Source organism: Hyposmocoma kahamanoa, unplaced genomic scaffold (assembly GCF_003589595.1).
Source record: "Hyposmocoma kahamanoa isolate Upper Pololo Valley unplaced genomic scaffold, ASM358959v1 85398, whole genome shotgun sequence".
In the NCBI taxonomy this organism is placed as follows: domain Eukaryota; kingdom Metazoa; phylum Arthropoda; class Insecta; order Lepidoptera; family Cosmopterigidae; genus Hyposmocoma; species Hyposmocoma kahamanoa.
Genome location: NW_020654255.1, coordinates 11,377 through 28,541, shown reverse-complemented (window position 1 = coordinate 28,541; position 17,165 = coordinate 11,377). Strand labels below are relative to the sequence as shown.

Here is a 17,165-nt window from a genome sequence, read left to right as displayed (position 1 = left end):
GCGCTCTGTATACGATTTTAGCGCCTTACAAGTCCGGGCACTTTTTAGCGCGGACCCGACGTCCATATAATTGTAAGTCAATGATTCAACACATTTTTTTTAATGAACTCTAAGGTTTTCCAGACAGTTACTTCAATCAATCAATAAAATAATTTATTTGTTACAAACATGGTGGTCAAGACAACAAATAATAGAATAGGTACAAACAATAGCTTAGCAGCAGTAGAGCTCCCTGTAAAAGGGTTCGTCCAGGTAAGTGCTGCCGCTTTATCTATTTCTGCCGCCAAGTAGTAATGGTTTTGAAGGGCGCTGGTCAAATTACAGGCACATGGGACTTGTCAACTTATGTCTCAGGATGACGGGCGCAGCGGCAGTGCCCCTCAGATCTTTGCAATTTAAAGCTCTGAATGGCACTGCAACTGTTATGGACCGGCGTGTAGCTTACCATCCTCTTATTATTCTTAATTTTAGAATCACTAACTGAAGGAAACAATCAAGGATAGCTATAATTAATTAAGATTCAAAAATATCGTCCACCAAACACTTGGGTGCGTGCGCTCAATATGGCCGCCTCCCAAGTGCTTGGTGTTCGTTCTATTCTACTCAAACTACTACAACTGCCTCCATGGCCGAACGGTTACCATGCCGAACTGCGACGCAGAGGTCCCAGGTTCGATTCCCGGACCGGGAGCAGTCAAGAAATATTTATAAAAATAAACAACTTCAAAAATACGTCACGACAATCGTGTGTGTTATTGTTTGGGCTGGTGATTTCGGTGTTTATTTTTTGAAAACATACCGTAAGTAGTGTTTTTTCAGTTTACCCTGAATATAAATGTTTATAAACTATACTTTAAGAAGTAATTTCATGGTAAACGTTAGAACCACTCAAACGGAATATTATCATATTTATCCAAGTACACCAAAAATTTCATTAGTGCTTTTTAAGTGCAGCATTTTATTTGAGATGTTTTTGTTGGTAGTACGGATGATATTTATTTAGCAAATTTTCTAATTTGCGAAACCAAATAGCCGCCATTTTGCGGTAGGAGGAGCGCATCGCGTGAGCGGATCAGGCCATATGATCTTATTAACCTTAAGGACTAACATACATAGGGCTAACACTGGACAATTTAAAACCATCTATTAAGGTTAAATGTTTTGTACTTCGTGATCTCGATGTCTTCTCGTACCAACCGTGGTATGTAGTGACGTTCTGTCGACAGTACCTGGTGCTATGGAACTCGATCCAGTGGTTAGTATCAGTCTGTGTGAGATGTTGTGCTTTTTTTACTGCTCGGATGTGTTCCTACATACGATCGACAATTGTTCGTTTAGTCTAAATTTGTGAATAACCACGAAAGCCTTAAAATCTATACTAGTTCTAACTACTCTACACGAATTGCACTTGTCGGCGATGTGTGGCGCAATCTAGTGTTAGGTAACCGGCTGCGGAATCGCCGATATATGACACCCTCCGGCCAAATCTCCTCCTTCATGAAGGTCGACAAATGTGCAGTCGATACTCTCACCACAAACGAATTAAAATTCACGTTGTGGCCGGACTCCAACCTCTCGACGCTTTGTTGGAAATTAAATTATTTTTTTTTTCTAAATCGAGTATAATATGTTTTCTTCACAAGTCCCCACAGCATATCATCATTCATCACTATACATTCTAAAGTCCGAACGAATTTTTCGATTTATTGTATCAAATATATACTTAGCTATAGAAGTAATATTAACTGTTCTTGTTCAGGACGAAAACGTCGTGTTCGTGCTCAAGTGATTTATTGAGTAATTTATAAGATTGTGATTTGTTATTGTTGTACATATTAGTTATGTTAAGTTCTTGTTATGTTAAGTACAATTTTGGTAAATAAATGAGAGGCAGGCGGGTCTTGCTTGGAGTCTTTATAGTTCTCCCGTCCCGCTCCTACATTGGTGCCGTCCCGCTCGCACACTTGAAAAGAATGCGAGCAGTACGGCAGGCCAACAATAATATAAAAGACGCGAGTGTTGGCAGTGGGAGGGCATTCCAAATCTGACCACGATCCTCAAGAAGATCCTCAAAGAAGTTCAGAAAGTGGGTCGTCGAAGGGGCCCACAGTTCTTAACTAGGTTAGGAACTCTACCAAAATAATATACGTGTAGGTATGTAGAGGTAGTGCAGGGTAACTATGCTATTGGTAGGAATGTGTTCTGTACTTTCTTTCCTAAAGTAAGGTGAGCCTGCATTGGGAGCCACTAATTTCACTGATATATATATTTTATCTTCCAAAATGATGGCTGTCTATACAGTCACATCGGACCGGCGGCTCACAGTAACTGCCGCACGATCGCATTCATCCATTACGTTCATACTCAAAACTGCTGACACATACATCACTCGCACAGTTACAGGGTTCCTACAGTAGAATTAAACTTAGTGGCAGTAACGGCAATGCCTGACTGAAAGAATAATTTTATTCGAGTGTAAAATGTTCAAAGATACTTGTCAGCGACATTCACATAAAAATAAATACAGTAGAAGTATCTACTTCTACTATAGATAAACAATATATAGATAGATAAACACTTTATTCACTGATATAACACAAGCGTAAAAGAAAAAAAACAAAACATGATTGTCATAGCAGTGAAACCTAAGTAGTTAGTTCCGTTAGGCGCTGGTTTTCAGTCAGGACCAACGAGAAGGATTAAATTATTTGATAGCAAAAATATAACGACTATGCGTAAAGTTATACATTGAGAATAATAATATACATAGTAAAGTGCAAATAGTGCATCTAAAATAACCTGCTTGATATGTAAGTACATGAGCGAGTGTGAATATAATTACAGCTGTAGGAGTGAGTTGTGACTGTAAAGAGGTTGTAATGTTGTGTAATGTATCTAGTATATTATTATAATATAATTCTACACATAATGTGAATAGATCAAAGCAACAACAAAAATCGATTCTAGACAGACTACGTTAAAGAATAAAAACACACTACACAGATTTTTGAACATCAACTATGTTGCCGCAGTGCAGTGCTTTCAATTTGGGTTTTTGATGTCTCGTTGCGTATAGGTGGTTGAATATCGTTCCAGCACTTTGAGGCCGAGTATTCGATACTACCTCGAAAAGCTGCAGTTCTATGTTGTTGTACCATAAGTACACATGATCGGACAGATCACTCTCTGTAGCGTACATTAACACTAGATGACCACGTTAGTTTTTCATAAAGATATTCAGGTGTTCTAGTTAATTTGCGTCCGACGCGTTCCAAGTATAGGTCTCGAAAGACCTATTCGAATTCAGTCCGCCATTTTTGTTTTTTAGTTTTATGTAGGGGTTCTAAACTAAGGCTAATTTAGATACTTATTTTTAAAACTAAGTAAATGCATTTATTTACTAATATTTGTATGCGAATATTATATTAATAATAATATGATTTGACTTTTTCATATTCTAACTCATCCTAACCTACTGAACGCAGCGCGGAGTGTGTCGTCAATCGTTAAAAAAAATTACCAATGATAAAATAATAATCTCGGTACAGAGGACTAAAAAAACCGACCTCAAAAGTACGTGGAATTATATCTATATGCCAAGTTTTTTTGAAATCGGTTACCGAAAAGTGCGCAAACCCGGATTCATCCCCTAGTTCGCCACTATGCGGAACTTGACACAAGAGATCGGTTCTCACTACTCAAAGTATACGGAGAGATAAAAACGCCTTGAATTAGAGAATAGCAAAATCAACCATTAAAATAATTGCTCCTTATAATAAAATTTAGGCGCTATTTATAAAAATGAATCTTCATGCGTGAACAGCCACTCTTAGAGCTGGTTGATTTTCTTCAAAATTAAATGGGACCACTATGGAGGTACCCTCTTTCCAACAAAAAAAGAATCATGAAAATCGGTGCACAAATACCGGAGTTATCACGTAACTTACATACAAAAAAAACATACAGTCGAATTGAGAACCTCCTCCTTTTTTTGAAGTCGGTTAAAAAGAGGACCAAATATTATTTTTGAATACCAAATATTAATTTAGTAAGGTTAAACATAATCACTTGGTAACAATCTTGAATGCAGTTCATTTATAATTTATCCGTAGATCAACTAACATAGATGGAACAATTATAATACATAAATATACAACGTCAAACATAAAAAATATCGTTTATTTCAAAAGGTGCACATTAACAATAGATCAATTATTTCTTTGAGGATCAAATAATAATATCCCAATTGTATTTTGGTCTGTAATAATAAATATTTTTTATTAATTTCATTAAGAGGGAGCATGCCAAAAAAGTTTCGACGTTGGCTCCGCCGAAATTTGTGAAACAAATATATGCCTGAAGTTCGCGTGACATGCGACAGGAGATGTTGAATTTTGCGCATTAAAATTACCAAATTCGTATTAGCGGAATAACTCTAAAACTAAAGGGATTAAGAAAAATCCGTAGTGACAATTCTCGATCATGCATAAATATAATTAATTATCTAATTTTTGTCCTAATAACCTGTACCATTTCGAAGATAAATCGAAAAAATGTGAAAATTAGAGGTCATTTCGTGATTTTTATCTATCGAGGAAACTTTATTGTTTTATGTTTCTGATTAGTGTCTATGCTTGAATATATCGTGTAGTTACTCATACAATATTTTATTTTTAACTTTAAAGTGGATATACCCCTCTAAAATCAAATCGAGGATTAGGAATTTTTCCTCTGCTCCCTCTTAAAAGATTATTATTGCACCTTTTTCTTACGCCCGGCATTAGACTTCTGTTTTTCTAATAAACCTCCTATCCTTTCCACCTCCTGTTTTTTTCCGCACATCATAATACAAACTTTCTGTATTATTTTCTTCAACCCGTACAGTACTAATACAAGGAATGCCACTTGGTCCAGCATCCATCTTTCGTACCATTTGTACAAATGCGTCGCTGAACGAAGGTGGTAGGCTCCTGTGGATATTACAATAATTAGGATGCATATAATTATGGTCTAATATAAAGAAATCATGACACAAAGACGGACAGTACAGTACATACACATAGTATATTGTGAATTAAGGACGATAAATAAGAACTTATCGAGTTCTTAGGTTTTCGCGATTGTTACACATAGGAAATGAAACTATTTTTCCGGATTTAAATCGCGTATATTTGTTTTTTCAAACAAACCGACGTTTCGGGCCCTTTACAGGTCCCATGGTTACGGTTGACTGAGGTATCTATATGAGGTATAACGAGTATCTATTAGAAGCCAGAAGCCATAAGCCATACCGTCCATGATACGTACAATGTTTTTTAACACTTTTGCGAGGAAATAAATGCAATATAATTGGTTCACAACACATCAATTACGGGTTTAGTAAATGGCGGGCGTTTTGTTTTTTTTATTATTTATTCTTCGATAGATAATACAACTCGAACTAAAATGTTGTCAAAAGCATGTAAAAAAATATTACAGAAATCATTGACTTACAATTATATGGACGTCGGGTCCGCGCTAAAAAGTGTCCGCACTTGTAAGGCGTTAAAATCGTATACAGAGCGTCAAACTCCGCTTTAGTCTTCATTTGTTCGACTGACAGCGCGATACTGCGATGACATTACAATTTAAATTTCGAATAGGTTGACTTGGGACATTTTTTTTGTGGTTTTTGTATTAGACCCGTCGTCCATTTATTTGTAAGTCAATGACAGAAATGCGAAATTTTAATACAGTAAATAATTAATATCAATTATTTATAAAAAAATTCTTAATTAAATATTTAATTAGTATGTGGCTGAATTGCAATTAAATCTCTGTTTAGATAACATTTTAAGCGAATGCTTTGAACTTAAGTAACCTCGCTTGACCTTGAACCTGACGTGTTAAGAAAGTATGTCGTTCTCAGTGACTTATTTGGGGCATTATATAGCCAAGTTAGCTACGTGTTTCTTTGAAAATTTCTTCGACTCGATGGGGAATTCACCATATGTGTTTTTGTTATATAGGTCGTACTGGTTTTCGACTTTCGGCGACGTAAGTGACACCTAGTGAGAGATTTTAGAAATCTCCGACCCATTAGTCAACAATTCGAGCAATAAACGTAGTCAGTAAGCAGTTGAACGAGTTTTTCATTCTGATCCTGAACAAATACGCTGCCCTCGGAACGAAAAAAGGCACAACTGCCTTTTTTCGTTACGAACCAGACCATCGACAAATACCTAGGGTTTGATATAAACAACTTACAACTTCCCCATTTGTCATAATATACCGATTGTTTTAAATATTGGCTAAAGACTCACCTTTGCTTTCTATAGCTAATTCAACATAATGCGATATCAATTTAGACGGCGGTTCCGGACGATTGTTGAAAAGTGTCGACAGATATTTCGCTCTGTTGTAGTATCTGGAATGATAGGAAGATAAAGTTCATTGGTGACTTTTGTTGCACCGCAACGTGTTACCTTTTGGGCATAATTCGCTCTGAGCCACGACCTATTTGGCTTGCTGCAGTACACCCAAGCTGTTATTCATGACGTCAGTATTTTGTTTTTATGATTTTTGATATTAATACGTACACACTCAACACAGTCCCGCACTATGGAAACCCTGCGTCGCGGGTGCCATGGACACACACATAGACAACCACAAATTACACCAAAACTCACGAGATAAATAAATGTAGGCTATACAAATATTTCTCTCGGCCCGAGAATCGAACCTTGGGACCTCTGCGTGGCAGCATGGTAACCGTTCGGCCACGGAGGCAGTTAAATATTATTATTATTTAAATTTTTGTTTCTTTCATTTTGATTTCTTGTTATATATATATATATATATATATATATTAATTTTTTGTTATTATATCAAGTGACGAAACGAACAAGTCCTGCGCCTGATAGTAAGGCTACACGCCTGTCCATAACAGTTGCAGTGCCACTCAGAGCTTTAAATCGCATAAATCTGAGAGGTACTGTCTCGACGCCCGTCACCCTGACACACAAGTTGGCAAGTCCCAAGTGCTTGTAATTTAACCAGCACCCTTACCCTTCAAAACACAGTAATGCTGAGATTACTGCTCGGCGGCAGAAACAGGTAAGGTACTGGACGAACTCTTTCACATAGCACTCTACTGCTACTAAATCCATTTACGTACTACATTGTTGTGCGTGTGATGCAAGATAATTAAAGTTTTATCTATCTATTGTGGCCCAGAACGTAGCCACGCTGAACGCGTCACTAGTAGCCACCATTACAGAAAGCTGGGTAAAGGTAGATGGAACTCCTTCGCGCCAACGGGTCGCCTGAGCAAGTTCAAATAGATTTAAGAGGAAGCATGCCAAAAAAGTTTTGACGTTGGCTCCGCCCAAATTTGTGAAACAAATATATGCCTGAAGTTCGCGTGACTTGCGACAGGAGATGTTGAATTTTGCGCATTAAAAGTACCAAATTCGTTTTAGCGGAATAACTCTAAAACTAAAGGGATTAAAAAAAATCCGTAGTGACAATTGTCGATCATGCATAAATATAATTAATTATCTAATTTTTGTCCTAATAACCTGTAGCATTTCGAGGATAAATCGAAAAAATGTGAAAATTAGAAACTTTATTGTTTTATGTTTCTGATTAATGTCTATGCCTGAATATATCGTGTAGTTACTCATACAATATTTTATTTTTAACTTTAAAGTGGATATATCCCTCTAAAATTAAATCGAAGATTAGGAATTTTTCCTCTCCTCCTCTTAAATATTAGAAAAGAAATTTGATTTTAATCTAATTTACAGTGATCTACCAGAAAATACATTACAGACCTGGCTGGACTATTGGTTTTTACTATGGGCTGAGATCCCGGTAGGGGAACACCAATTTACGTATCGAACTCATCTGAATGATCTCTAGTTTGAATATTCTGGGTAATGTCACCATAGTCTTCCGATCAGAAGAAATTTAATGCAAGGGCTCACCTATCATTACCCAACATTTCTTTCAAAGCTATCTCCAATTTTGGAGCTAATGTCGGTTCATATGGCACTACTCGTGCAAACCCAGCTTGTTCGGCTCGACGTGCATTGCCGGGCTGATCGCCGAAGACGGGAACAGCGAGGAGAGGGACTCCGTACTGGACTGCTTCAATTGTACTAAGGCCACCACTATGGGTTATAAATAGGCGAATGTTAGGATGCGCTGAAACAATTAAGAATAAACATAAACGATGACGATCATTATCTTAAATAAAACTGAGTGGGGTTACGTGTGTGTGTTGCTTCAGGATAGGTGAGACTCTTCAATGAAGTTATTTATTTGACGTGCTATGAGAATATTCAAGAAAATGAGATGAGAATATTCAAGAAATATAAAAGAAAGAGATGGCAGTTCATATAGCGTTATTTCTTTCCTACTTTTAATAAGGAATAGAAAATATTGGGAAATCATTCGTTCTTTCAGTCACTTTAGAAATGTTTGTCATGGTACGAATATGAGTAATATTATAATAAGCTTAATATAAGCTTACATTGAAATAAGATTGTGTTTTGAAAGGTTATGGTAGGCATCCTGGATTGCGCGCGATAAAACCTGAACGAAATTACTTGTCTGAATTTTTAAGCTAACGTACGCGTGCGATTGGTCGTGTTCGTTACAATAAAACGAGCGTCCTTGTAAAGCCTAATGACGCAGGATAGACCGCGTGAAACTGGCGCGTGTTGGAGTGCAATCTTTTCCTTGTCGATGCCCTTTTCCTTCCAACGTCTTTAAACGTTTGCTGTATCACGCGCGATAGAGCCTCTGTGTAAACCCGTTAATGAATATTCAAAGAATTGATAACTAAGGCGATTAACACACTGTACCGATGCGCCCGCGATCCGCGTCAACGCGCGGTTTAAACTGCGCGGGGGCAGCGGTCTAGCGGCCCCGCGCCACGGAAAGTACTCGCTTCGTAGTTGATCGCCGTAGTGACTTTACATCTAGATGAGATCCTTCTTTGACAAAAATGGTTAATAATACTGAACTCATTCAGGTCGCTGCAGTTATACTATTTGGTTTCTGTTTACTTAAATAAAAAGACACCGAAGATATTGGATACAACCCTTTTTACGAACCAGATCGATAAATGGATAATTTCAACTTCATTACAAAGATTTAAGAAAATATGAAGAAAAATTTGGTCGATTTTCAATTGCAAATATAAATTTATCGACGTCGATATCTATTTATTTATTTAATAGTTTATTGTACAGGAAATATACAACAAGTCACAAAGAATACAAGCGAAATTAAAAACAAAAGGTTCTGCTTATTTCTAATAGAAATTTCTTCCTGCAGACCTAAATACAGGACACTATAACTAAAAGAACGGGCATATGTGCACAACAAAACAAAAAATAATAATATAAAAATATTAAATTGTTTTAATTATATAAATACTTAGATAAATACATATTTTATAATATAATACCTAAGATATGGATGGAATAGTAGATAAATAATATAGATAAATATCTATTGTAAAAAACTAAATATGTCCTTAAGTTTAAAAATCTGCGCGGCAGTGCCGCGATTAGTGTGCTATACACTGCGGTTCGCCGCGGCCCTCGGCGGGGGGGGGGCGCGGTGCAGCGTGATAATAGCCTAAACCATAATGTTGTAGCTACAATCAGAAGTAATTTATTTTCATTAGGTTGTCTATCTTCATATCGTAACGATGACATTAATCCTTGCCATGGAACCCAGTGTGTAATAATACTCGTATAATCACAATACAATCAGTAGTTACTGACAATCGCAAATGGATGGAAGCTTAATGTTTTAATCTCTATAAAAAACGGCAAGACAAACTATTGTTTTCGACACCAAAACAGAATTGTATTACCAAATCCAACCCTGTCTCTCCATTCATCAAGTCCATTTGTATAAAAAATCTATAAAAATTTATAATAAGTTCGCAAACGCCATAAGAAATATACCCGGCGACAACAGTTTTACATCATATTTGAAAAAAATTTTAGTAAGTAAAAGTTACTACAATGTAAGCTAATATTTAAACGATAAACAAATATGTTCCTATTAAAATAATGAATGTAAACAGTGTATTTAGTTGACATACAAGTATAAATAATACTAGGCATGCTTACTACAATATTTTGTCATTATTATGGAATTTTATTTTCTTTGTTGATAGCTTAAATAGATATTTATTAATCTTTCAAAATAATAATATAGTATTACAATAGTTTTTATTTGATTATTTGATTTTATTTGTTAAATGTTGCCCTCGCTGTGTGTTTTTGCTGTGCCCAATAGCGTCCCAAAACTCTAATTTAAGCGTGTCCTGCTACATTGTAAACTTTTGAGAATGCAATTGAGTATTAAAAAATTGTAAATACATTAAGAATTTGTGTGACATGTGAAATTTAATATGTGTGTGTTTTATGACATATTACACAAGACAATTGTAATTTATATTTAATATAAGTAAGTACATGAAACTATCTCCAGTTCTAAAGCAGCTAGAGCAGTGTGTTGCTTTTCAAGGATCGTGACCCATTCAAAAATAGATCCCTTTTTTATTTATTACTACGAATTTTTCAGAAAATGCTAAATTTTATTGTGATTGGGTTCCAAGCTTTGGGATTAGAATTATCAAATGACAACATTGGGATGGTCTACGATTGATCAACTTTGGTCGGCAGACGCTTTTAAGGTTTTTCAAACCATCTTCCTGATGAATTAGACGCTTTTAGATAGGCCACTATTGTAGAAAACCACAGCGAAAAATTGAGTTAATGCAAGTTATGCAAAAATTACTTTCGAGAACTCGAAATTATGCCCGATATATGAAACCAAGGGGCGATGCACCATATAAACTGCTAATTGCTGATCTGTATACCTGTGGTAGGTGAAATATATGTGAATGCTTACCTAATATCTTGGCTTGCGGCCACCAACTCCTCACATGAATGTTCTTTGGCAATACCGCGGGTACTTCATCTAGTTTCCATAACACTGTCATTTTCAATGACCCGAAAATTTTAATTAAATCACGTATCGTCTCTTTTGGGATTGAAGATGGTTTTATTACTGAACCCATGCTGAAGTAAACCACTCCGTGTGGAGAGTTGTCCATTATTTCTTGAAGATCCTGTAGAAAGAGCACATATGCGTCAAAGTTTAAAAAGGCTTCGAAGACATGCGAAGTTGCGTCGGGTCAGAGATCTAGATTAGGCTTGGGACAAACAATTCATTTTTCAGCAGTACTTTCAATATTATATAAATAGGCCGAATATTGGGATAGAGCTATGTCCACCGTGTACGATCGACTCTAAATCCCGTATCTTGTGACCCTGGTCCACAGGTTTCGAAAAATATTCGATTATTTTAGAATTTTGATCATTTTTGTTTGACACAAAAACGGGCAAAATTTGACTTTCATGTTTATAATTTTAGAGACTTCAGTAATTCAAATATACTCAGTCTGCAACTGGCAATATTATTGTTGCCTCATTCGTTCTTACGTGAAGTCCGCAGGCTCCAATTCACCATCTCATTCGGTTTATTAGGATTCATTCGGTAGAACCTTGCGTTCGATCAACCGAGCGCTCAAATGCATCGTGAGGGACGAGTCACTGATGATAGAACATATGATCGAATCATTTGACATTAAACACGGGTCATGATAAACCGGATCACCAGGATTGATCGATCGACACAGGTCTATGAGAGATGTTGTATTCGCTGGCACTTTTTGAACTTGCTAAAATTTCTTAACTTTCATTTGTAATAATGCTATCTTTCAGCTCATTTTCCTATTAGCATACTGTGACACACGTACCTCTTCGGAGTTACCAACAACAAAACATTAGGTTAGTTGCAGTTTTCTCATTTCCTCTTACCCCTATATCGTTGCCAGATGCAGAGGTGAAATCATGTATGCTGCTTTTACAAAAGGCTTCAGCAGTGGTATACAGATACTGGATGTGAATCGTGAAGAGAATCCTTCTTAAAACCGAGACATTTTCCAATCTGTGTTTGACCAGCGTTCGACTATGATCAGAAATTTAGTAGCAGTAGAGCTCCTTGTAGAACTATTCATACAGGGATGTACTGCCCTACCTTACCTATTTCTGCCGCCAAGCAATGTGAGCATTACTGCATTTTGGTTTTGAAGGGTTAGAGTAAAATTACAGGTACATGGGAATTGTCTACTTATGTCTCAGGATCACTAGTGATCTTCAGATCTTTGTGATTTAAAATTCTGAGTGGCACAGCAATAGTTATGGACAGGCGTGTCGCTTACCATCAGGCGCACGACTTGTTCGTCACGTCGTATCACAAAAAGACATTTAAGGATTAAACCCCCTGTTTGAAGGACTTTCGTCGCAGCAATATGTTCATTCGTTCAGTATCTACAGGATTGTCAAAATTCTTAAAGGCGGTGGATAAAATTCTCACCTGAGGTAAGTGAGTATCATCATCAATATGGTATCCAGCAACATGAATGACGTTGGGTGGTAGACTCTGCGCCGGAGCGATGGAAGGATGAGAGTTGAGCATCAATATGGATATATTAGATGTAGCTTCCCCGAAAGGGGGTAGATCTACCCCTCTTGCTTGAGCTAGAGAGGAGAAGTGATATTCGTAATAGGATGCGTCAGTCACTGCATTGTACCTGTAAAGTATCAAATTTTCTTTATTAACAGTTTATTAGAAGAATATCACGTATGACGGTGGATAGACTGACGAAGCGCGTCTTCTACTCTGAACTTGAGGAGGGTAGGTGGAACCCTGGCGATCAACTCCTCAGGTATAAAGATGTTCAGAAGCGACATATGAGAATTTGCAACATAGAGCCGTCTCAAAGACATGGGCATAGAATGGTTTACTCGGGCAATCGTACCTCAGCATTTTACCACAGAAACTTTTACGTAATGTCGGTCAAGACATACAACAGCATGCCGAATGAATTTAAAAAATTTGAGTACGTAAAATTTAAAAATGCTTTTAGTAACTGGTTGAGTACAAAACTTTATTATAGTGTACAAGAGTTTTTTGACGATAATGACAAATTTGGAGACTAGCGATGTGACATGTTATAAATAATTGTTTTTTTTTCTTTCATATTGTAATTCAATTCAATTTAATTTTAATTTTAATCTCTGACATTTAACAATATTGTACACCTTAACTGGTAAACTATAGAGCACAAACCAATGTACTATTTTAAGATCATATGTAATTACCTATAGTTATGCAATAAATATATTCTTATTCTTATTCTTAAATGGGATGATTTGGCAGCACTGCGCCCTAAATGCGGGGTATTGTAAAGAGGCAAGTCCACGAGTTTGAAGAGCACTAACCTTAAACTCGACGCGAAACATGACGAAATAAAGGACCGCCCACCCTCCGCTATTAACTGCAATTACGTTGGCGGCATGCCCTCATCGTACACGAGGTTTCAACGCGAAAATTTACCAAAATTACCGGCCATACCACCACACCACTCGCTTCGCTTGTGGTTCAATCTTAGCTTCCTTCGATTACTCAATGCTTGTATTAACTCGCGTCAAATAACAACAAATAACTATTCTTGCATTTTTTGAGCATTGTCTCTAGCTCTCATTTCTCATTCTCATGTCAAGTCATTCTAGCTCATCTCAAGTCATTTCTAGCTCATGGCTCAATGAGCCATAAGCTAGAAAGGTAACAAATTATAGTAATTAAACTAATGTTGTACTTCTTCAAAAAACCGAAATGCTTTCTATAAAGATGGCTGCTTGAGTAGTAATTATGACCGAAGGTATTACGTGACCGCTGCGCGCTGCGCCACTAGAATATACTATTTTATTTTACCTTCAATGTAGTTTTTCGCAAATGTATTAAAAAACGTCGTTTATACACGTGCGGATTTGTCATTTTCACTTGTCTCGAGTCTTGACTCGAGAAGAAGCCTCGAGTCTCGTGAATAATGACTAACTTTCCGCACTTGTATCAAAAATAACTATTTACACGCTAGCGTGCAAAAAACGGTTTTGCGCGCAGATTTCTAATGAGAAAGAAAGCCTTTCCGAGGTAGTGAGATGAAAAAATATTGGTTAAAATGTACGCTGTACTTGGCCAGTTCTATTCTATCTCTTCGGTTTTTTGTTTTGAAGCGTTTGTTTGGCCTTCGTCGAAATATATGAAGAGGCTGTATGGTGGAACCTTTGCCTACCCTAGTAAACGGGATAAAATTTATTTAAAAAAATGCGTTTGTTGTCATGGATTGTTAACATAACCTAACCTCAGTACAGAGTACTAAGAAAACCGACCTCAAAAGTCATTCATCCCCTAGTTTACCGCCCTTAGAGGTCGAATATTTTCTTTAAATTTAAATGGGACCACTTCTGAGATACCCTCTTTCCAACAAAAAAAAAGAATCACTAAAATCGGTTCACAAATTTTCCGCCGGAGCCAGAGTTATCACGTAACATACATACAAAAAAAAACAAGAACATACGGTCGAATTGGGAACCTCGTCCTTTTTTTTGAAGTCGGTTAATAATTTAAATTGTAGAAAACATTGACTTACAAATAAATGGACGACGGGTCTAATACAAAAACCACGAAAAAAATGTCCCAAGTCAACCTATTTAAACGTAGTGACATGTCAAGGAATATGACAAATCTAAAACGTGGAATTTAAATTGTAATGTCATCGCAGTACTGTCTAATTTTGCTTGCTTCGCTGTCAGTCGAACAAACGAAGACTAGAGCGTGAATGACGCTCTGTATACGATTTTAACGCCCTATAAGTTTGGACACTTTTTAGCGCGGACCCGATGTCCATATAATTGTAAGTCAATGGTAGAAAATGAGATTCTCCACCTTTTCCCGTTCCGTTTAAAAATAGAAGGTTTAGCACACCTCCATTCACACTTTGATAGCGACAATTCATGACATTTCTTTGTTTACATTTTGGACATCTAATTGTGATATACTATAATCACCTCGATGTGTGACACCGTATACTCACCACATCAATCCCATAAAGAACATATTTGTCATAGTATTGCTCAGCCGTTGCCAAAAATTCATAGGCATCGAGAATCCACTGAATAGTGACGGCACAGTTGTAGATGAGCGAAAGTCGTCCACGAGACTTTCAAGATGAATAGGTATGGGACCGGGGAAAAATAGTATCCAAGGGACTTGTTGTATTGCTGCGTAACTGAAATTTAAATTCAATTGTTACAATAACGATGGAGGCGTGGAAGAAGAAATCGCCGTAGTTATAAATAGGTACAAGTAATGTTAACAGCGTTTCAAATTAGATTTTTTTTTATAACATCAAGTAACGGGACGAACAAGTCGTGCGCCTGATGGCATGCCACACGCCTGTCCATAACATTTACAGTGCCACTCAGAGCTTTAAATTGCAAAGATCTGAGGGCACTACCAGTGCTCCCGTCACCCTGAAACATAAGTTGACAAGTCCCATGTGCCTATAATTTCACCAGCACTCTTACCACTCAAAACCGGAGCACAGTAATACTGACATTACTGCTTGGCGGCAGAAATAGATAAGGTGGCAGTACTACCCTGGACGAACTCTTTCACAAGGAGCTCTACTGCTACTAAATGATATATAGATGCTTATGAATGCGCTGTAGTGACGCTATTAATTGTCATATCGCACTGCTATTACAATGAACCTATACATAAAAGTTTTAATGATCTTTCACAGAATAGCGTATTTACTCAAAAATTGTATTGACATTGCTATATGATATTTAGATGCGCAGTTGTAGCGCCACAGTCATGACATGCGCGCTCCACTTTTGCAGTCCCAGTTAGTGAACTAAAAGTATAAGGAGAGCAGGGTAACCTATCACAAACTCGAATTTCTTTTCTCCGATTTTCAATACTCGGAAAACGGTTCGACTTTTTTCATTAGTGCGATGACAGTTTTGGTATAAATTTGTAACACAGAAATGTCTTACAGCAGTGGTATCGTTTGTCCGAAAACCTATTATTAGAATATATTATTACACATACATATTCTTTGGGCAGAAGTTTGTTTGGTCTAATCATGTTTGTTATACTGTCTGTTTTCCATATAATTTAGATTGCTGAAAATTCGTTACGACAAAATTATTATTCTTAGAAAAAATTGTGCCGCCATACAATTTTACCTTACAATTACAAAATTCTGGACTGTACTTTGCTGGTGCACTGCAAGTTCCAGTTACGTAATTTTCGTCATACCATTGTGCTATGTTTTTTCTGTCATCTGAAATGTAATATATAACGTATAACGGAATCGAGGCGAGTACCAGACCCGAGTTTGTTTGCATTTCCTAGCTGGCTCGATCCACTCCTGTGGGTTTAGGTTACGTTAGTATATGAAAAAGCCGCACGAGCCGAGCGAGCAAAGCGAAGCGGGCGACTACAACTCGATCAAATTGACGCGAGGTGCGTAATTTGACGAGTTGTATTGTGCGACACGTTCTAATACATTTTATATCTGTAATAAGAAATAATACAACAAAAATGTATTACATATGGATATCGTTTTTTCACAAAATAAAAATATTTAATTGGTCAAACGGTTTGTTGGGGAAATAAAAATCTGGAAACGAATAACTGTGTCAAAATAGTGAAACATTAAATTGTGTAATGAAAAAAACCGTAACGAGTTTTCGGACAAATTAAACAAAATCGATTCAATAAAAGTTTGAAGGTTTTCGGAGAAAGAAAATTCTGTAAATCATGTTTCTAGCTTGTGATAGGTAACCCTCGGTGGGACAGCTGACTGAAAGCTCTAGAAACTTGTAGGGATTTGTGAATGTTCCCACCTTGCAGGATAGGTTTGTTGTAGGCCTATCTATACTGCTCTCCGGTTACCTATCCCTATAAATTTCTAGAGCTTTAACAAATAATTTATTAATTAACAAAATATCTTAACTGTCTTATCCTATGGTAATGAATACTTCGTAAGCGCGTTTCAGGACACATAGTAACGCCAACTATTTCTGGCAGGCCGTAAAAAATTGCAGTAGTAGCGTTATTGGAAATGGAATTTTAAATTCTGGATTTAAAATCGATGGTCACTCCGCGAGGAGTGACAGTTTATGTCAATGTCGCGGTACACACGAGATAATTTCAACAAGATTTTTCTGACGGTA

The 17,165-nt window shown here is 36.9% G+C and overlaps 1 protein-coding gene across 1 annotated transcript; it reads right to left on the bottom strand.

Annotated features, from left to right (window-relative positions):
* Positions 1-4,632: 4,632 nt before the first annotated feature.
* Positions 4,633-16,420, bottom strand: LOC113234602 (UDP-glucuronosyltransferase 1-2-like). The gene is made up of 7 exons (XM_026469955.1): positions 16,402-16,420; positions 15,014-15,208; positions 12,451-12,667; positions 10,921-11,140; positions 7,968-8,187; positions 6,303-6,406; positions 4,633-4,970 (listed from the first exon to the last, which is right to left on the bottom strand). Exons 2-7 carry the CDS (start codon positions 15,079-15,081, stop codon positions 4,753-4,755), a joined length of 1,047 nt encoding a protein of 348 aa, XP_026325740.1. The 5' UTR covers positions 15,082-15,208; positions 16,402-16,420; the 3' UTR covers positions 4,633-4,752.
* Between the last annotated feature and the right edge of the window lie 745 nt (positions 16,421-17,165).

Bases quoted from the DNA above. Each gene is read 5' to 3' on its own strand.
- LOC113234602 (XM_026469955.1), bottom strand. From the start codon at position 15,081: ATGCCTATGAATTTTTGGCAACGGCTGAGCAATACTATGACAAATATG. The intron at 12,668-15,013 runs GTGAGTATACGG...GATACTTTACAG, and splicing joins TTCTTTATGGGATTGATGTG to GTACAATGCAGTGACTGACG. The intron at 11,141-12,450 runs GTGAGAATTTTA...CTCTTTCTACAG, and splicing joins ATGATACTCACTTACCTCAG to GATCTTCAAGAAATAATGGA.